The 20658-nt window shown below is 35.6% G+C and overlaps 3 protein-coding genes across 6 annotated transcripts; 2 read left to right on the top strand and 1 right to left on the bottom strand.

Annotated features, from left to right (window-relative positions):
• The first annotated feature begins 482 nt into the window (after positions 1-482).
• Positions 483-11015, top strand: LOC142528582 (uncharacterized). Of its 3 annotated transcripts, none has more exons than XM_075633625.1 (18): positions 483-958; positions 1863-2055; positions 2762-2894; positions 3506-3657; positions 4497-4580; positions 4674-4736; positions 6248-6379; positions 6456-6665; positions 6814-6933; positions 7118-7167; positions 7663-7825; positions 7933-8073; positions 8948-9070; positions 9180-9278; positions 9608-9697; positions 9855-9936; positions 10420-10550; positions 10629-11015. In XM_075633625.1, the coding sequence occupies exons 2-18, from the start codon at positions 1903-1905 to the stop codon at positions 10755-10757; spliced, it is 2055 nt and encodes a 684-aa protein (XP_075489740.1). In that variant the 5' UTR covers positions 483-958; positions 1863-1902; the 3' UTR covers positions 10758-11015. The 3 variants fall into 3 exon arrangements, with proteins under 3 accessions (XP_075489740.1, XP_075489741.1, XP_075489738.1); XM_075633626.1 differs by having other exon boundaries at positions 484-958; positions 1914-2055; positions 7930-8073; XM_075633623.1 differs by having other exon boundaries at positions 484-958; positions 7930-8073.
• Positions 11016-11627: 612 nt separating this feature from the next.
• Positions 11628-18160, top strand: LOC142528581 (protein DEFECTIVE IN EXINE FORMATION 1-like). Of its 2 annotated transcripts, XM_075633621.1 has the most exons (13): positions 11628-11945; positions 12085-12195; positions 12463-12545; positions 12693-12810; positions 12898-13055; positions 13883-14442; positions 14533-14603; positions 15592-15848; positions 16492-16673; positions 16759-17042; positions 17131-17249; positions 17331-17512; positions 17610-18160. In XM_075633621.1, the coding sequence occupies exons 1-13, from the start codon at positions 11794-11796 to the stop codon at positions 17925-17927; spliced, it is 2595 nt and encodes an 864-aa protein (XP_075489736.1). In that variant the 5' UTR covers positions 11628-11793; the 3' UTR covers positions 17928-18160. The 2 variants fall into 2 exon arrangements, with proteins under 2 accessions (XP_075489736.1, XP_075489737.1); XM_075633622.1 differs by lacking the exon at positions 11628-11945 and having other exon boundaries at positions 12085-12148.
• A 514-nt stretch (positions 18161-18674) lies between these two features.
• LOC142529975 (uncharacterized) lies at positions 18675-19820 on the bottom strand. The gene has a single exon (XM_075635708.1). The coding sequence runs from the start codon at positions 19200-19202 to the stop codon at positions 18864-18866; it is 339 nt and encodes a 112-aa protein (XP_075491823.1). The 5' UTR covers positions 19203-19820; the 3' UTR covers positions 18675-18863.
• Between the last annotated feature and the right edge of the window lie 838 nt (positions 19821-20658).

Genomic DNA, 20658 nt, shown 5'->3' with positions numbered 1-20658 from the left:
GTAAATTGCTTTTGGATTTCTGTCCTCCTTCGATTTAGTATGGGCTTCCAAATCTTATTAATACAATAAAAAAAAACTGCACATTATTTCAAGACTTAGATGATAAGAGTATTTTAGTAAATAAAGCGAAAAAAGAAATATTATTAAATATAGAAACTTAACTACATATTTACAAATACAGTTTTAAGTATGTTCATTTTCTTTTTTTTCCATGGTATGTTAGAGATTAAAATTACTAAAATATAATTATATGCAAAGTTTAGGTCATACATAAATTATGATTAATAGACAAATAGTTATCTTAATTAAAAAAAAAGGAAAAAATATGATTAATAGACAAATAGTTACCATAATTAAAAAGAAAAATGAAAAAAAAGGGTCACCATAATAAAAGCGACTTCCTTACCAAACACGCCCTACTGACTTTCTTCTTCCTTAAATACCCCAGCCACCTCTCCCCTTCGTTCCATTACTACTAGATTTTCGAAACGAACTTTCTTTGTTCAGTTAAAATTACCGTATTGTCCCTCGCCCTCCACATATGCAGACTGTTTCCTTTTAGCGTTACCCCTCAAATCTCACATATTTACTTCCGACAAATTCCTCCAAAACATAATCCCACTGATACACTCACATACAACGGCTTCCTATATTTACATATAATATTAATCGAATCCCTTTTTTCCTAGATGTTTTTTGTAATCGTATTCTCATGATTTGAATCGCGCGATCTTTGTGCCTCCAGTGCAGCCGGTTTTTCTGGCTAGGGTTTTTTTCCTGGTGTCGAAGTACGATGTGAATTTCACTCAATTGTAGGGTTTTAAGTCGTGCGGGGAATTGAAGAGCAGCCTTTTTTGGATTGGTTTGTCTTGAACGAGAGTTCTGTTTGGTGTTGCCAAGGCGTTCAGCGGATAATTGATGCGCAGTCAATTGGAGTTTTCTTTCTTTTTTCCTTCAGGTTGGAATCGTTTTTCGCTTTGTCGAGTTGGGGGATTAATGTCCATTGCTGCTTTCAGCAATTGACCGTTGTTTTGTCGTCAAACTTTTACTTGTGTGGCATGTCCTCGCCCTTTTAAGGATGCCGTTTTAATGATTTTTTTTTGCTTGTGGGATTTGTGTTTCTGTTCAAGAGAATGAAAGAATTGATGTTTTTATGAAGTGGATTGTCTTGGTAATTTCTTGTTTTTCAAGCTTGCATTACTTCAGATTATGAATTTCACTTTGATATTGGTTTTGATTTGTTTAATGTTTTTCAGACTACTTTAGCTTCTTTAACTTGTAGTTATCTTATTTTTTGGCATTTTATATGCTTTTGATGATTGCATACGTTGGAATGTTTGTTGGCAGATTTCGGGAGTATTGTTGCTTTGTTTTGTTTTGTTTTAATCAGGACCTGATGTTTGTCCTACTCCTTAGAATCTTTATAGGACGATAAATAATGCAAAATTGGTAAATAATGCAAAAATCCTTACAAATACCCCACACTATTAAGGTGTAGCTTGGAAAGAGGAGAAAGGAGTTATTGAAAGAGACAAACATAAGGGGCCGTAATGGATTTGGGAGATTTATTTGGTGCGTTCATCTTGTTTATATCTGAATGGTTTGTTGATTTGCTATGAAAAGAATTCCTGCAGAAGAGATTAGTTCTTTATGCGATTTTGGTAGTATATGGATTGTTTATCATGAGTAAAGAGAGGGGGGGGGGGGGGGGGGGGGTGGTGTTGCGTACGTTTCTCAAGGATGGATTTGATCCATGATGCTTCTGGTCAATTAAGATAATGTTTTGAGGAAAGATGCACTTATTGGGCTTACCACATATTTATTGTTTGTTAATGGAAAAAATTGCTATATAATTTCTGCAGTTTCCGTTGGTGCATCAGAAAATGCTTCTAATTGGATTTAATGATTTCCAGCATGGACTTGAATGCATCCCCTGAACCTGAAGATGAAGAAGTGTTTCCTGAACCACAGTTGAAAGAAGATTATGCGCAAGAACATGTGGGATACAATGAACAAGTGGAACATGGGGAGACTGCTGTTCAGCTTTTGCGGCGGGTATCTCTGGCATATACTTTACTCCTACAATATATCATATGTCGATAATGTGCATAATCTTTCATTGGGTTACAAATTTGATATCTATTCTCCAGAAGCACAAACTTGATAAAGCTGATCAAGTATCGTGCCAGTATTAAGATTGTACTTGTTGATACTTTTTGAACATGCGAATTTAAGTTGTTGAGGAAATTATTACTGAGGAAAAGTAGACTTATGAATGAGTATTACTGTTTTTTGATTGTATATGGTGTTTTGAAACTTCATCACCATGGTACTATACTTAAAATATATTGTAATTTTTTCTTTTTGATACCGGCATGACTACTTGATGGGTAGGCTAAGAAGAAGGCAAATGTTATCCTTATTTTTGTTAGCAATTGGCTTGGTGAATTGCGCCTAGCTTTTATGCCTATCTTCTTGTCAACTTTCTTTTCTTTCAACTTGCTCTTTCTGAAAATCTTAGTGCTGGCGCTGTTATTGGTACATTTATTTGTGTATAGTTTTTGCTGAGTATCTTTGCAAAAAATTTCCTAGCAAAATGTTTTGGATTTCCTATTAAGATGACAAAACTAATCAGGGGCATAGAGATACAGGGGCATAGAGATACAGTTCTCTTTTTTCTTATGTTAAATTCTGAATCATTGCTGCTGACATCCCAAAATGTTTTCTTTTCTTTTATCCTTTTTTTTCCTTTGGGCATCAGGAACGCGAGGAAAGGATTCAACGTCTTCGAAGGCAGCGCCCTGATGATAGACCTTCCTATGGATCTCAGCCATATCACAGAGATGATGGGTATCAAGCGAAGAAGCAGAGACCTAATGATAAACTCCCTCCAGGTAAAATTTTATCCAGTTATGTTTCTTCTATTCGGCGACATGATACCAGCTGCAGTCAGTGGGTACCGAGTGGACATGAGGTGATTTTTATTGATCCTTTCCATTTGGTTGTCAACAAAATTTTTGAAGAAATTGTTTGACGGACTTAAGTTTCTCATTTAAATACTTAATTGTTCGATCTTGGCATAAACAAAGGCCTAAGTATGGTTCGTTTGGATGGTTTTAATACATATAGTCAATTCTGTGAGCAATGCCTGCCATTTTTCTTTCCTTTCGTTTTTTTCACACGGGTCGTTATTTAATCATTTCTATAAATGGGGGTTAAAGGAAGGAAACTTGCTGGGTTATTATTGTATGTAGATTTGGATCTTTCTGGCTATTTTTCTATGAATTTTCCGTATGTCCTCCATGCCACATGGGATATTAGGATTTGGGGGTGGGGTAGGTATTTGTGAGGTTTGATATTTTTAAAATTTTTATGTGGACCATTTTTTTTAGGTTTGCTGTGCGCTGTAACTGATGTTTCTGTTCTCAGTCCTTTGGTGTCATCATCATTTTTAATCATATTAATGCTATCATTTTGTGTAATTTTTTAATCTGTCACATGGAAGGTTGGTTGGACTGCCCTGCGGTTGGACAGGAAATATGCGGTTTGATCCCTTCAAAAGTTCCATTAGGTGAATCATTCAATGACTATATTTATCCTGGTAAAAGATACTCCTACAGGCAAGTTATTCATCAACAGAGAGTTTTAGGGAGAAAGGTTAGTAATAATATGGTACTTAATATAATTTTTCATTAGAATAGATTCATTGACTAGAGCTTATGCAATTTTGGGTGCACGTGTGAATATCAACTGGTTTGTTTTTAAGCTGTCGAAAATGTTATACTTCTGGATTGATTTATTTGTATACTCAAATGATAGTGTTGTGATGCATGGTTGCCTGATAGTAGTGAGTGACGTGCTTATTGTTTTTCATTCTTAACATATACGCACACATACATATATGTTGTCTATTGTATCCTTCCTTCATGGTATCTTAGACATATTAGGTGTGCTTGGAATGAGAGATTTGGAGCTATGAATTTCAAATCTATTTGATCGCTCGGATAAATTTTTCATCTATTTGATCGCTTGTTAATTTATGTGGATGTAATGAAAATTGTGATGGATTTGAAATATATCAAAGATGGATGTCATTTGAAATTCATTCTTCGTATCTCTTCCCAAATCAGATTATTTGATCCTAATGCAACCTTTGGGAATTGCCACACTGTATTCATAACATCTCTTTTCACGTGCGTGCGACATAGATGAAATACTTCATAGCAAGATCGGATGGATTTGAGGGCATTGTGTTTCTTAACAATTAAATTGGTCAATGATGCGACTTTGATTTCCCTCGCTGCTTGTGTTTTATTTCTTGACCAATCTGTGTGTTACTTCTTATCAATAAAATACCTTCATCATGTAAAACTATGTTATCTATTGTGTACTAATGGAAAGTAACTTGTAATATCTGGTCAATTAAGAATAATGTATTTTAATACTCTGCTACTGCCTAGTCATTATTTGAAATTTTTACTTATTTTTGTTTCCAGCTTGGCTTGGTAATTGATCTTACAAATTCAAGTAGGTATTATAATTTGAACGATTGGAAGAAAGAAGGTATTAAGCATGTCAAGGTGGGTAATGGTCCTCTCGTCTTACGTGAATGATGGATTGGTTTAATCACTCCCTGAATTATTGACTTTTTTGTTTTTCTATATTATATTTAGATTGCTTGCAAGGGGCGTGATTCTGTGCCAGAGAATGAGGCTGTAAATAAGTTTGTTTATGAGGTAATATGCATATGGATGCATTTTTCTACATGATTTACATGATATTTTTGTTAAAATTAGTTTCCATTTCGGTTCGAAAAGAATTTAGTTTTTACTCCTTTCTGGGTGATAGGGTGGTCAGGTGTCTTTCCTACTGGATATTGGTGTATGCCTATAGTTAGGTATTTTAGAATGAGAAAAATTTGAATGTGTGCCTTGATAAATACCTGTTTGTTTTACAGGAAATATGTTGTACATTCAGAGTGAATTTTAAAATAAAAGGCTTTGCTTTAGGGCTTCGATGGAGTGACGTCTTGTAATCTTCATAAATATTCTGCTCATGAAGTTCTAGGACTGTTCAGCCTCAAATATTAATCCTCCCCCGAGTCATTATACAAATGTTCTACTTGGTTATAAGCTATTCATTATACTCCTTTTTAGGAATGATTCTTCCTTCCCTAATGCTGCATATACTCTACCATATTCTGTGGTCTCCAAATATGCTGTTCCCCATTCTTCCCTGCCCTGAAAAGCCATTGTGAAACAACTTTTGGGTGGCCTGTGGCTTTATGAAGCCAGAATAAAGTAATGTGCTGTTCCCATGCTTCCTTACAATGAAAGCCTTTGTCAAGTAAGTTTTCGGCAGGAAAATTGTGGCTTTATGAAGCCAGAATAACGTAAGCATAAAACCTCTATGCTAGCATCAGACAGTTTGATACGCCATTCATTTGCTTACAAGTACATGTTCACACGCTTCAGATTGTAGACTGATGCCCACCTTTTAATTCGTTTTTCCTGGCTGTACTTATTTTTTTTGCATAAAAATTTAACTCAACTTTGTAATACTGATTTGAGTGTCAAACATAAAAGAAATGCCAATTCCCTTAGGTACCGTTTGGTTCATGGTATGAGATATATAGTACAGTGATAAGTAATACTTTGTAATAATAAAATAAATAGAAAATCATAGTTAATATAGAGTTTGATTTGATTGATTTGTTTGATTAAATTTGAGATAATATGATATTACCATTTTGTTCTTGTTGAAAATATTAATAATATTATTTATTAAGGGTAATATCGTATTTTTATATTATTGATTTGATTGATGTGAGATAAATAATTACGAATTTGATTGATGTGAGATAAATAATTAATAATATGATTGATCGAGATAAATAATACTTGTACAGAACAAGTGGTAAGATATGACTATTTATATTAGTACTGAGAAGTACTCGAGACAAACGGTGCCTTAGAGTAATTCAAAGCGAGTTCGGTGAAGCAAAATATCTTAAATCAGAAGCACAATCATGCCTTCATTCTTTCAGGGTGGTGTTGTCTCTTCAATACAGGTGTTGGTACACACAATTGACCTCCTTTGCCTCAGACAAATCACTTTATTAAGTCAATTTGTGATGGGGTCAAATTTGTTAATTATGTATGCTTATTGAGCAAAGGACCTGATTCATGGTTATGCCTGTGCTTCTACTTATCCTTGGAAATCATAGTTTTATTATGTGATTTGTCAGGTTTCCCAATTTATTGCAAGGCAAAAGCAGCCAAAAAAACATATTCTCGTTCATTGCACACATGGGCATAATCGTACAGGATTTATGATTGTTCACTACCTTATGCGGTCACGGCCTATATCCGTCACTCAGGTAAGCTGACTGTCATCTCATCTTTATTTTGTAGATTTGAAATAATGATGTTTGAAGTTTGTTTTTGTCGTTGCAGGCAATCAGAATATTTTCTGATGCACGCCCACCGGGTATATACAAAAAAGACTATATTGATGCATTGTACAATTTTTATCACGAGAAAAAGCCGGATATGGTTGTTTGCCCTCCAACTCCAGAGTGGAAAAGATCTTCTGATTTTGATCTGAATGGCGATGCAATTCCAGATGATGACGATGATGATGGAAATTCTGCAGCCCCTTTAGATGTTTGTATTTTTTTTAAAAAAATAAAATACTATATGTTTAAAATGGTCTTTGGTGCACTTTTATACATCGATGTATTGAAAGTGAAACCAAATGGTGAATAGCTAAACCCAGTCCCCTTTAACCTTTGAAAACATGTTAATATTTTAGGAGAATCAGGAGACACAGTTGATTCTGACGAACGATGATATTTTGGGAGATAAAATTCCTGGTGACCAAGAAACAATGCTGAGGCAATTCTGCTATCAGTCTTTGAAGTTGTCTGGAGGGGTAGGTTTGTTGGTATTATTTCATTTTCAATTTATTACATTGCCTAAAATTTTTCTGAAGTTTTTTGTAGCAGTGCTTGATCTTTCAACCTTTTTTGTTGTAACCTGTGCAATGTGCGGTGATGACTGTATTCTTTCCTTCGGTTTCATTAGGTTGATGTCATGTTTATTTTCATATTCTACAGGTTAGAGGACCTCAGCATTTCCCTGGATCACATCCAGTTTCTCTTAGCAGGTCTCAAGTTTATCACATTTATTTTGTGCAGGAAAAATATAAATAGCCTGCATTAACTTGCCATTTCACATTTTCAGTTAATTCCGTCTTGCACTAGTTTAGCTGTGTAATTTTTTTGAAACAGCTGTGTAATTGCTACAACTGCAACATGTTAATATAAATTTTCTACTAGTTCATAGGCTTTTGAACATGAAACTTTTTTTGTATGTAATTTTTTTGAAATAGCTGTGTAATTGCTATAACTGCACCATGTCAATATAAATTTTCTACCAGTGCGTAGGCTTTTGAACGTGAAACTTTTTATGTAGCTTTGTACTTTAAGACATGGGTCTGTGGGTATGTGCAAGGCTTAGGTAAAAAGTTATCATTATATTTTTCTGGTCATGCGACACTGCGACACTCTCACTAGTTACTGAAGAGGAAAGAAACCGACTTGTTATTACTTTATGTTGAAGTTATGTCAATGACGCAGTGATACATTTTGGTTACAACCAGGGACAATTTGCAATTGCTAAGGCAACGTTACTATTATGCAACTTGGAAAGCTGACGGAACGCGATATATGATGTTAATCACTATGGATGGTTGTTACTTGATTGATAGAAATTTTAATTTTCGGAGGCTCCAGATGCGATTTCCCTGCAAACACACTAATGAAGTAAGTGTCTTGTGGGGACAGGGTAATAGCTTTAGTTTTTACTAGCACTGTGGTTATAAACTTCCTGCTGATGATTTGTATTTCGTGGTTTTATTTTTCTTAAGAAGAAGATGACGGAGAGATTCTATCATCATTTCACATTACTTGATGGAGAGATGGTAATTGATACTATGCCTGATTCGCAGCGGCAAGAAAGAAGATACCTCATCTATGACATGATGGCGATTAACCAGGTTTCTCTAGTAGAGGTATGATATAGAGAATTGCTGTAAATCATCAATCTTCATGGGCTTCAGAGTTCAGTGGCCAAATTTTTTTTTTGTGACTTGTAGTTGTTGGTACTCCGAAATAATGTTACTTTTCAGTTTCGTGTTTCTTGCTGTATGTTGTGATTGAAGGTGTTTGGAATATGACTGGTTGATTGCAATGCAATGTAAACAATCTTCTGTTCTGTCTGAAGCCACATTTAGATATAATTGACCATTGTCCATGTCAGAACATCCCAAATATTTTATCTGGCCTTTTAAAGAATGAATGATGAATAGCTCTTTATTTTTCTATTCCTTATTGTTTTGTTTTATTTTGTTGAAACAATTTTCTTGGTCCATAATTGGTGTAACCTGAGGTGTTTCTTATAACCAGTTAATGGAAGCTTAAATGTGTTTGACAGTTTCATACACTGGTGCCCACCGGCAACCACAAACTCGTAATTATGAGGCTTTCTCATCCTACATAGTCTTCATGGACAAAGGCTTGATTTCTTACTGTTTTTCCCTTTTGACCCCAAGGAGAAAATATTATTTCTGTTCACAGAAGAGACACATGTTTCTTCCACACAAAAAAAGAAAAAGAAAAAAGAAGAGGTACACAAGTTGGGAGATAAGCTCTATTTTTTTTAGCTTGTGAAGCACCAAATATTTTATGGAAGTCATAATTGTACGTACAGTAGTTTTTACTTTTTATCAGGGCTAATCGATCTTGGACACTGAAAAACTGAATGATTTGTAAGAAATTCTTCCAGTCTGGGTTTGGTAGTGATATCACAATTAATAGCTCTCCTTTGGTTTTGGCTATGATTCTTAAAAATAGTGCTATTTTCGAACCTAATCCACTTTCATGCAGCGGCCCTTTTATGAACGTTGGAAAATGCTTGAAAAGGAAGTGATTGAACCTCGGAATATTGAAAGACAGCATATATATCAGAGCCCAAATCCTTACTACAGATATGACCTGGAACCTTTCAGGGTTTGCATCATTACACCTGATTGCCTTTTCCTTTCTCTCCACCCCGTATAACATTGCCTTTCCATCGATGCTGGACTTCTTGTTGATACTGCTGCATAAAACTTGATAGGTAAGGAGAAAAGATTTTTGGTTGCTGTCTACCGTAACAAAACTTTTGAAGGGATTTATTCCAAAGCTTTCACATGCAGCAGATGGTCTTATTTTTCAGGTGTGAACACTGGATGAATACTCATTTCAATTTTTATACATGGTTGGATATAGTTTGTCAAAACTGGATCTTTTTCTGTATCAGATGGCTTAAAGCTGTAGAAACTCGATTCAGCCTGATTGAAATTCTTATGTAACAGTATATTTTCTTGCCTAGGAATTATTAAATTGAAGGTAAAAGATATTTAGTGTCAGTGGTGAGCAGATGAAAGTTTGTGGTTTGAATTATACTTTTCCGCCGCCATTATATATGGGACGAAATATCTAATTAAATTGTTGTTCAATGCTTTGTTCTCTATGAAAATTGTTTCCTGTGGTTTCTTATGCCAGGGTTGGGACGATCCTTATGTCACTCGAACACATGAAGGTCTTTTAAAGTGGAAATACCCAGAAATGAATTCTGTGGATTTTCTATTTGAGGTTTGTTTTCATACAAGTATTACACCCCTGTTTCTCTATTGCTTTGCAAAATGCTAAAAATGAACATGAATATATTGTCAACCTTTGGTGTTGTTACTTTACTCACGGACCACGGTTGACACACGTGATGTTCTTTTGGTTTGCTACATTGCAACAGGTGGTTGAGAATAACCAGTCACTTTTTCTAAATGAGCGAGGGAAGAAGAAATTAATGGAAGGGTACAGGGTTGTTTTCCCTGGTTAGTAGTTTATTGATAGTTTTGCAATGCCATTATAGTTGCATCTGTGGTGCTAAGGTTGGAAAACCTTTGTTCTTTCAATTGATTAGCCAATGCACTTCACCATGTGTAAAAATCTTGAATCTGCACTATGGCAAGTGAGATTTGTAACTGTGCTCCATTATTCCTATTTTACTTCTTGAAAGATGTACGGAATTCTTCACGGTTCAGATTCAATTTTTGTTTCAAAAGTAAGTTTTAGTCCATATCCTGCTATATCCTACTGGCTAATATCCGTTCTTTGATTTGTCACTTCCAACTTCAAATGCAAATTATATTGCATATATCTAATATTCTAATCCCTTTGGAAATAAGAAATAAGTTATTTTTTATCTCATACATTTCACCTAAGATTGATATTATCAATCCCTTTCTAATCCGTGCCGTTTTACAAATCCCATATCATGCATTTTATAACTTGATTGATTGTAAATGGCCGTGCAGATGGGTCTGATGCCTCTACGTATTCGGGTAAGATCATAGAATGTTCATGGAATTCAGAGGAAGAAGTATGGGTGTGTATGCGGGTCAGGACTGATAAAGGGACTCCTAATGAATTCAACACTTACAAGAAGGTACAAATCACGTTTCTTTTCAAACCCATCATTTATGTAATGTATCAAGTTCTTAACTTTCTCCAAACCCAAAAACAGGTCATGAGAAGTATAAAAGACAATATCACGGAAGACGACTTGTTAAACGAGATCAATGAGATTATCTGCCTGCCTATGTATGCAGATAGAATACAGATTGAAAGCAAAGCCCAGCGTCGTCTAAAGTAGAACAAGTTCCTTCAAAAGAGGCTATTCGTGTCTAAACTCGCGAGAGATACGAGTGATCCTTGCCTTCCATTCTCTCATAGCATTCAAGATTATAGGAATAGCTTTAGGATCGATCACCTTGTATATTTTACTTTCGGTTACTATTTCTCTTTTTACTGGTAAACTTGGGGAAAAATTCAGTTGTTAGAATTAGTAATTTGAGATTTAGAGACATTTTGTTGTGAATATAGTTGAAAGTTAAAACGGGTTAGCTTTCTATTATGTTCTTGTTTGCAGTTCATTAATAATTAAATTTGCAGGACAATCATATGTTGCAAGAATCCCTCACTTGTTTGCATGGTTAAACATGCACACGTTTTTAGAGCAGCTTGCGAAATATATATTTATGTGTCGCACATAAATATTAAGTGGGGTACTTATATAATTTGAAATTAAAATAATTAACTAACAGCAAGTGTTTTTCCTTTTTTTCCCTTAGAAATAATAAATAGGTTATTAGTTTTTTTTTTCCTTTTAATAAATCGAAATCAGAAAAAGGGTCATGTTATAGAATATTGTAAAAAACTTGTAAATTGAGCCAAATAAATCTAACTTATAAATGTTTTTTTATGATGATAAAAATCACATCTGATATCGATGTAGAAATAAGTAAATCATCGTGCTAAAATAATAATATGCAAACTATGTTAGTTGGTAAATCGCAATTTGTTCGGAAAAATATTGATTAGAAAATTGAACTCTTGGTTAATGTCCAAATTTAAATATTTCAATCAATATAAATTGAGATTATTTTCTTAGGTTAATTATATCAGATCATAACATATCCATATTTTTTATTTATTTATTTTGACCATGAACTGAGTAGTTGCCCCTTTTTTACTCAACATGACCAAACACGCCCTCGTTGCTGCGAACTGATTTCTTTTCGCTTAGATGCCAAAAACTATTTACTGGGCTTAGACTAAGTGAAATTCCTTCGATTTTTTCGCTACATTTGAGTTCTTGAGACGATTGAGAAAACGATTGCCTGAAATTCATGAAATCTTGGGGTGTTCTATTTCTTGGTTTGCTTGTTTTCGGGTTATCTTGTTGGAGTTTCGATTATGCCGTTGCCCATTCGGAGGAAGCGAACAAGAACAAATTTCGAGAGCGTGAGGCTACTGATGACGCCCTCGGTTATCCCAATCTGTAAGTATTTGTCTGGGTTCTTGTAAATTCTTATCCTGAGTTATGACATTACTTGCATAAACAAAATTGCGTTTTGGTTAAATTGGTGAACTTTTTCAACTGTTAAAATGACTAATTATATGGCATTCTTTGTGAGCAGTGACGAGGATGAGCTGCTGAATACACAATGCCCTCAGCATTTGGAACTGAGATGGCAGACTGAAGTGAGTTCTAGCATCTATTCTTCGCCTTTGATTGGAGATATCAACAGGTGATCAAACGTAACTGTCTAATTTGGATTTACTGGTATCGAAAATTGCAGTATAATGCATTTAATATTTCTCTGGTCTTTCTTTGTTTATTCTGAACTCAAAAGTATTGGAGACGATGAATGGATTAAAAGTAGATTATGTAGGTTGATTTAAATTGAAGCCCATAATCTGTTGAAAAGATATAGATTCAAAATTCAAAGTCTTTGCTTGTTATTCTCAATCCATCATGTATTATGGAATCTTGATTATTATTCTCGTATTCTCAGTGATGGAAAGCTTGAAGTAGTAGTTCCCTCCTTTGTTCATTACTTGGAAGTCCTAGAAGGTTCTGATGGAGATAAGTTGCCAGGTATTGCTAGAGGATTGCTATATATTTTTAGTTTTGTAGACAAGGGGCCTGCTGCTAATGTACAACTAGAAGGGCTAAACTTCATGAATTATGTGATTCTCTATCATCCAGACAAAATGAACCTATTTTTTGTATCATATACATCAGGTTGGCCAGCTTTTCATCAGTCGACTGTTCATTCTAGTCCTCTTTTGTATGACATTGACAAAGATGGTGTCCGAGAAGTAGTTTTAGCCACTTACAATGGTGAAGTGCTATTTTTCAGGTAACATGTGCTGTTCCTCCAAAATGCCTTCTTTAGCCATTGAATAATAGTTAGCTGACTTCTTGTGTTCTGTTTATTGAAAATTAGGGTTTCAGGCTACATGATGTCAGATAAATTGGAGATTCCAAGGTTGAAAGTTAAAAAGGATTGGTATGTTGGTTTGCATCCAGATCCAGTTGACCGGTCTCACCCAGATGTTCATGATGAGCAGCTGGTCGAGGATTTTCTCACGAATTCGATATCTAGTAACTTGCTTTCCTTTTACCTATTGAGAATTAATGGTTCTGAAATTGTGGCACTTAAAAGTTATCTCCTGTACTTCGTTTTGCCCAATGTTCTCCTGATCCTTAATAGCATTTTCATGAAATTCATAATTTCTTCATTGCTGGTGAATAATAATTTCTTGAATACAACACGATGAACATTGACACACCACAAGATATCTGATTATCCTTATCTGCTTTCTCTTAATATTTTTGAACCAGCTTTCATGTCCAATGGGTTGAAACTTTTTTCTTCTTCACTGAATATATATATTTATCTTTTGCCTTTACCATGTAATTGCTGTAACCAGTCTCCCTCTTTTCTTTTCTCCCGTTGTCCAATCAGAAATCTGCCACAGGCCATTTTTGAGATATACGCAAGAAACTCCACGATTAAGTACACATTTGCAGCTATCTGGACATTGGCCTTGCTCTCATCAATCCTCATTTTGCATTAGTGGATTATATACTATACTATTTTGAAATATTGGGAAAGCTCAGGCTTTATGTGGTTAACTTAATAATAGCAAAAGCTCCTTTGTAGATGTTATAACTTATAATCACTGTATGAAATCTTCTGACCTGTAGCATTGGCCCAATTATATGAGCTTCAACTCAAAATCATCGTCTGATGATCGACTGGAAATTCTCTTGAACCTGTGGTTCACATTGGTTGGACTGTTCTACCTTCGTGATTCTGTTTAATTGTTTCATTTATTCTTCTATGTCAATTTTGTGAACACTATTAAGTTGGTTTGATTATGGTTTAGTGCTTAAAAAGGTTTTCTTAAGTTTGAAACATTTTTTAGAGCACAGTGGAAGTACAATTGCGGAAAACGTTACCTATTCTTCTGAAGAAGGTCGTCATGACTTATCTAAAGCATCAAATTCTGTACCAGAAGAAGCTCATCATGAAACCTTGCAGAGCAATGTTTCTACGACAGATATTCAGCACCATGACCTGGATGCATCTCATGTTGAGAATCTTGGGAAGAGCAAAGATAGTCAACCTGAAGCAGACATAACGATGCCACAAGAACCAAATGGTACACTTTTTAATTCTGGATCAGATAAAGTCAAGGATGAAGAAATTGGAAAAAACACATCAAGACGGCTTCTTGAAGAGAAAGATTCAAAAGGCAATGAAGGCATTCGTGCTGCAACAGTGGAAAATAATGGAGGCCTTGAAGCTGATGCTGATGCATCATTTGAGTTGTTAAGGGAGAACGATGAGCTGGCTGATGAGTATAACTATGATTATGATGATTATGTAGACGAGGCCATGTGGGGAGATGAGGAATGGACTGAAACTCAGCATGAAAAACTGGAAGATTATGTTCACATAGATGCACATGTCTTATGCACTCCGGTAAATATAGTGGTGTTCGAAACAAAGATTTCATGTTCACATAATTTTACCATGTACACTAATCAACATGGTTCTTATCATTCTTTTCAGGTCATAGCAGACATTGATAATGATGGGGTGTCTGAGATGGTTGTTGCGGTTTCTTACTTCTTTGACCACGAGTAAGTTTTTTCTTATGTTGCTTAGAATGCAGTTATCCTTGGGTCTCTTTGTGGCCAGTTCTAATAGTAGTATTCTAAGCAGCATAATATCAATTACACTGTGGCAACTTTAGCTTTATTTCAGCTGATTATAGGCATAAACTTTTGTCCGTGATGGGCATAAACTTTTGTCCGTGATGTGCTACATTATAAGATGCTTGATCCTGAATTCATTTAAAATACTGTTTTTTCCCTTTTCCACCTTTCTAGTGTACCACTGCCACTGCATTCAATTCCTACCCCGCATTACATTTCCATATCAGATACCTTCAGAAACACCATCACAATCATTTTAACTCAGTACACTAGAATCTGAGATTGAAAATCTTACGAAGTACCAAAACCACTTGCAACTTGCATTATACGACATTCTGGCGTTACCTCTACTGCATCAGATCACGAGATGAAGAAATTATAGGCAGCTTCTCTCATCAATTTTGTGTCAGTCATCTCTTTTATATGCATTACTCCTAAAGTACCCATTGATACTCAGATACTTTAGTTGTATATTTGGGCACATTGCTTGGATTTTTCTTGCTGTTATATGTGAGTGGAATTGAAATTGGAAATTGGGTTATATATGGTGTGTTTCCGTCCACTGACTTTTACCAGATTAATTCATGGGACTATGTGACTTAAAACCATGAGATGCCATTTGTGTAGAAAGATATAAGCTCCCATGGTAACAATTCAACAGATGTTTATAATCTAGTTTCCTGAAAAATTGGCCATGTAAGCCTTTAATTTCGAAATCACCTTCCATGTATTAGGCGGTGACTATAATCTTTGCTGAAATAGACTGCAGTATGCTAGGGCTTCATACTGATATTGAAGAATTCATGAGAAAACATTATGTCTGCTTTTGTAATGTGTTTTTGTCTTTTCAGTGAACTTCTATTCAGCAAAAGTATTTTAATATGCTTCAGATAATCAATATGTCATTTGGCAGGTATTATGATAATCCAGAGCATTTAAAGGAACTTGGTGGTATCGAGATTGGGAAATATGTTGCCGGTGGTATTGTAGTTTTCAATCTCGACACAAAGCAAGTTAAGTGGAGTGTTCAGCTTGATTTGAGTACGGATACTGGAAATTTCCGTGCCTACATATATTCTTCTCCTACAGTTGTTGATTTGGATGGTGATGGGAATTTGGACATTCTGGTCGGGACTTCTTTTGGCTTGTTTTATGTTTTGGACCACAGGGGTGTGTAATTTTCTACTATTCCACTATATAAGTGTGTCGCGCAGCGCTTATCTAATTCTTCTAAACATCATATACAAGTTGGAACCAAGTGTGCTTTTTGATAGGTTTGCATGACTTGCCATTTATTACATTATTTATTGACGAGTTTCAGACTGATTTCAGTGAGTATGTGATGGGCTTGGGCTGGTATTGACGCTTGATTGATCTTTTGGTAATCGCTGGGGAGAGGGAGTGGGATAGATGACATAAATTTCTTTTGTCAGTTTGGTGGCTCTGTAGAGATATACCTTCTCATGAATTAGTCGAGAAATTGTGTGAGGTGAAGAATGCAGAGAGACTCATTTCTGGGTTTTGTTGAATTGACAAAATGATCACATAGAAACCACTGCATGGATCTGCCTCGAGCCCCCCCCCCCCCCCCCCCCCGTCTTGGAAAATGCTGATCTAACACCTTTTTTAGGAAATGCTGATCTAACTTTTTTGTTGAACTAAAATAATTTCGCGGACAAAACTTGTTGTTCTTGTACAGTTGTAGGTTCAGCTATTATAAATTGTCCAGTCATCTTTATTTCTCGTATTCCTGGCTGGTGTTTCCTCTTATGTTCATTGAATTTGTCCTTATTACTTTAGTTCACTGGTTTAGGCAAATACAGAGAGAAGTTTCCTCTTGAAATGGCTGAAATTCAAGGAGCAGTTGTTGCAGCTGACATCAATGATGATGGAAAGATTGAGTTAGTGACCGCTGATTCCCATGGAAATGTTGCAGCTTGGACTTTACAAGGAAAAGAAATTTGGGAAACACATGTAAAGAGCCTTGTTCCACAGGTAACTCGCAATTTCTTGATTCCTAAATGTGGTTGAAGCCAAGCTACATGTTTATACTGCATGAGCAATATCGTGTTTCGCTCAGGGTCCTAGCATTGGAGATGTGGATGGGGATGGTCACACTGATATCGTTGTTCCAACATTATCTGGAAACATATATGTTCTCAGTGGCAAGGATGGATCAATTGTACGGCCCTATCCTTATCGGACACATGGTAGGGTTATGAATCAAATTCTTCTAGTTGACTTGAGCAAACGTGGGGAGAAGAAGAAGGGACTCACAATTGTCAGCACATCTTTTGATGGGTATTTATACCTTATTGATGGACCCTCGTCATGCACTGATGTTGTGGATATTGGAGAAACATCGTAAGATAACTTGTATTCCTTGTATTATTAGGCCATTCTTTGAGCCGCTGTCTCACTTCACCCATGAATATGTCTTGTTTAATTACAGATACAGTATGGTTTTGGCTGAGAATGTAGATGGCGGTGATGATCTTGATCTGATTGTGACCACCATGAATGGCAACGTCTTCTGTTTTTCAACACCTTCTCCTTATCATCCACTCAAGGAAGGATACGATTAAAAACTATATCATTTTTGTCTTGTTGGTTGATATTGCTATTCTGTCTTACAAATTTTATATCACCAGGCTTGGAGATCACCTAACCAAGGAAGAAATAATGCTGCATCCCGCTACAACCGTGAGGGTATCCATGTCACTCCATCATCACGAGCTTTCCGAGATGAAGAAGGCAAGAATTTTTGGGTTGAAGTGGAGATTATAGACAAACACAGGTTCCCATCTGGCAGTCAAGCACCTTATAATGTGACGGTATGGAATTTGTTTTTGCTATTCATTTCTTCATATCTAATTAATAATAGCCCGTGCTCACTGCCCTTGCTTGAGCTTTTCTTGTTTATAACCACAGGTAAGTTTACTGGTTCCTGGTAATTACCAAGGAGAAAGAACAATTAAGCAAATGCAAATCTTTAATCAGGCTGGAAAACAGCGAATTAAACTTCGAACTGTGAGTGTAAGAACTACTGGGACAGTATTGGTTGAGATGATCGACAAAAATGGACTCTACTTTTCGGATGAGTTCTCCCTCACCTTCCATATGTACTATTTCAAACTCTTGAAATGGCTTCTTGTTCTTCCTATGCTGGGGATGTTCGGCATTCTTGTCATCCTGCGTCCCCAAGAAGGCATGCCACTGCCATCATTTTCCCGTAACACTGACTTGTGATTGGTGTCTGATTTGACTTGTACATCCTACTCATAAATTTGGCTACAGTTTAAAACGCACTCCAGTTATAATTAGCAGAGACCCCTTTCCGCGGGTAAATTCACTTCAGAAACTTGTCAATTGTCGTGGAGTTCAAGATAGAGCTTAAATTATCTCATTTTTGTAGCAAAGCCAATTTTTTTTTGACAACTGGGATTATAATTTCAGTATAGAAGACAATGTTGTAACTTTGAGGTTACCTTGTGTTCCTTGTTTTTGCTCAGCGCCTGCGATTCAACTTTTTTTTGTTTTTTTAATCCTTTATCGAGGATAACATATGTTTGTAGAATTAATTTGAGGTCATATATTTAAATACAGTTCTCTAAATTTTTCCTCTTTTTTGGGTGACTCCCTCCCGTCTGGACACATACCTTGTTATTTAAAGAACTGTATAATGTTCGGTCTTATGTATTTTTAACTGGAAAGGGGGACAGCATGAACAAACTGCAAGTGCATGCACAAAATCAATCAACGGTTGGTGGAATGGTAATTCAGGTTCATTTAGTTATCGTTTGATGATCTCTTATGTAGCGAGATTAAATAAGAACAAAGAAACAACAAAGTCAACGAAAACCAAAGGAGGTCGATATATACTATCCAATGCGAAAGGATAATTTAACAAGAAAACATCACCACATTCGAATCCCTGTGTAATATTCTAGCAGAATGCGAGTTAATCAAAAACAAAACGGAACATTTCACTCAAGGTAAAGGTTCAAAATCCAACTACGTTGTAACATGGAACATAGTATACAACTGTCTTCCCGAAGAAGAAAATGAATGGCAAATCAAATAATGCTGTGAGCCTGTTCGTTTCACCGTATTGTGTGATTCGCACGACGATGTAAAATTAAAAGGAAAAAAGATGTAAAAAAACCACAAATTAAAGCACGAGGATCAGTATGCTTGAAGTGCAGGCCTCTTACCAAGCCTCTTGATTTCTCTATCCATTTGACCAGTAAGCATCAATCCAAACATCTTATAATCACAAAGCAGAGACCAAAATGGATGCCCAAAAGTTGCTGGAACATTTCCCTCAACAAAGAAATGACTATACCAAGCCAATCCATACCCAATTACAGGTACAGATATTACAAACCACCAATTGAACAGCACTGAGTATACCAAGCACAAAATACTGCAGAGTGTACCAGCAAAATGCCAACGCCTAGTTGCTGGCTTTGAGTGCTGGCTCATATAGAACGGCCAAAACTCTTCCATGCTTCTGAAATTCATTTTCTTAAGAAATCCCAGATCAGAATTTTGATAAAAATTGGATCTTGATTTGGAAAATGAGGATTCAAGAAAAACCCGATCCACAAAATCTTGATTTTAAATCCTGCCGAGTCTGATCTTAAAAAGACCTTATACTCTAGTGAGATTCTATCAAATTTCTTGAACATATAGATGGCTGACTGACTTTCTGGGTGTTTCCAGCAGAACCAAGTATTATGTTTAAACGAAAGGCCGAATCTCTCAAAGCAGCGCGAATCACCGAGCTGAAAATTCTGCCAAATCAAGTCTAACAAAAGAGGAGAATACTGGGAACTTTCAATTAATGAAAACAACACATAGGAGAATATTTTTTTTTAAAAAAGCAAGGAGACAATTAATTAATGAGGCAAAATAAACGAGAAAGTTCAGCAATTAAAGAGCTACTTGTTGCCATCTGAAACTTCAATCTGTGTTGATGAACAGCACAAAATTGTTTCCAAAGCCTTAACTGATAACTATGTAAATCATTTTCTTTTCATTCGCATATTTTTGGTATTTGTGATGGGAAGAGCTTACAGAAAAATCAATCATTGCTGTATTATTTTGTCCATTTCTTATCGCTGCTCAAAATTTTATCCCATTTTCTTGGCTTACATGGTCAACGATTAGCTGCAAAACACATTGTTGTCTTATTATAGAATATTCAGCAGTCTCGATTTTCTTAATAACTCGTATTTTTTAAAAATAAAAAATTCTATCATTCGTGATCTGCTATTTAATCAAGAACCGATCTCATCAATGAAATTTCGGTTATCATATTGTAATAGCAAAAGGCTTTGTGCTTTAGAGTTCATTTGGGACTTGGGGAACATGTATCCGACAATTACAATCTTGCAAGTTGCAAATATTAGGTAATTAAATAGAGAAGAATATTCCTTTGATGCTTACAATGTATCCTACACAAATCCTCGTTCTAGAACCATTAAAAGAGAGAGAAAAACAAGAGAAGGTATCTATGTCTGATGTTATTTTCTAAACCTAAGTAAAAGATGATGCGTATCTGTCTAAAAAACTCGTTCTCCTGTAGCATAAGATTCCAAAAGATGGCTGTTATAAAATAGAGACATGCAGTGAGAGTTAAGAATGCTTGGAAGGAACCTAGCCATCGTACAAAGAATCCTGTACTGATTATTGCTGCAAGTGTTCCAGCTGAAATCGAAATCCCCGTTTTGAAATTTTGTTAATGGCATAATAAGTTCAAGGGATTTTGATTAAAACATGCGACAAGAACGTATAATGATCGACGAGGGATTCAAGGATTTTATACCGTGAAGAAATCTTGAATGCCGTGGTGCAATATCATGTTCAAAGAAATAAAATTTACAGAAGTTTGTTACTGATGTATTGGAAAATTTATTCAATGCAAATAACCCTTTTGATATCTTGATCATTTTTGGTTATCGGATGTGAAAAAACT

Source organism: Primulina tabacum, chromosome 16 (genome assembly GCF_025594145.1).
Source record: "Primulina tabacum isolate GXHZ01 chromosome 16, ASM2559414v2, whole genome shotgun sequence".
In the NCBI taxonomy this organism is placed as follows: domain Eukaryota; kingdom Viridiplantae; phylum Streptophyta; class Magnoliopsida; order Lamiales; family Gesneriaceae; genus Primulina; species Primulina tabacum.
The sequence above is the reverse complement of the archived record's forward strand: the minus strand, read 5'-3'. Positions and strand labels throughout refer to the sequence as shown.

Excerpts from the sequence above, each read along its gene's own strand:
- LOC142528582 (XM_075633623.1), top strand. The coding sequence starts at position 1,903 with ATGATTTCCAGCATGGACTTGAATGCATCCCCTGAACCTGAAGATGAA. Across the intron at positions 4,581-4,673 it reads AAGGTATTAAGCATGTCAAG|ATTGCTTGCAAGGGGCGTGA; the intron begins GTGGGTAATGGT and ends TATTATATTTAG. Across the intron at positions 7,168-7,662 it reads CATCCAGTTTCTCTTAGCAG|GGACAATTTGCAATTGCTAA; the intron begins GTCTCAAGTTTA and ends GGTTACAACCAG.
- LOC142528581 (XM_075633621.1), top strand. The coding sequence starts at position 11,794 with ATGAAATCTTGGGGTGTTCTATTTCTTGGTTTGCTTGTTTTCGGGTTA. Across the intron at positions 12,196-12,462 it reads TTGATTGGAGATATCAACAG|TGATGGAAAGCTTGAAGTAG; the intron begins GTGATCAAACGT and ends TCGTATTCTCAG. Across the intron at positions 16,674-16,758 it reads TAAAGAGCCTTGTTCCACAG|GGTCCTAGCATTGGAGATGT; the intron begins GTAACTCGCAAT and ends TGTTTCGCTCAG.
- LOC142529975 (XM_075635708.1), bottom strand. The coding sequence starts at position 19,202 with ATGAATTTCAGAAGCATGGAAGAGTTTTGGCCGTTCTATATGAGCCAG.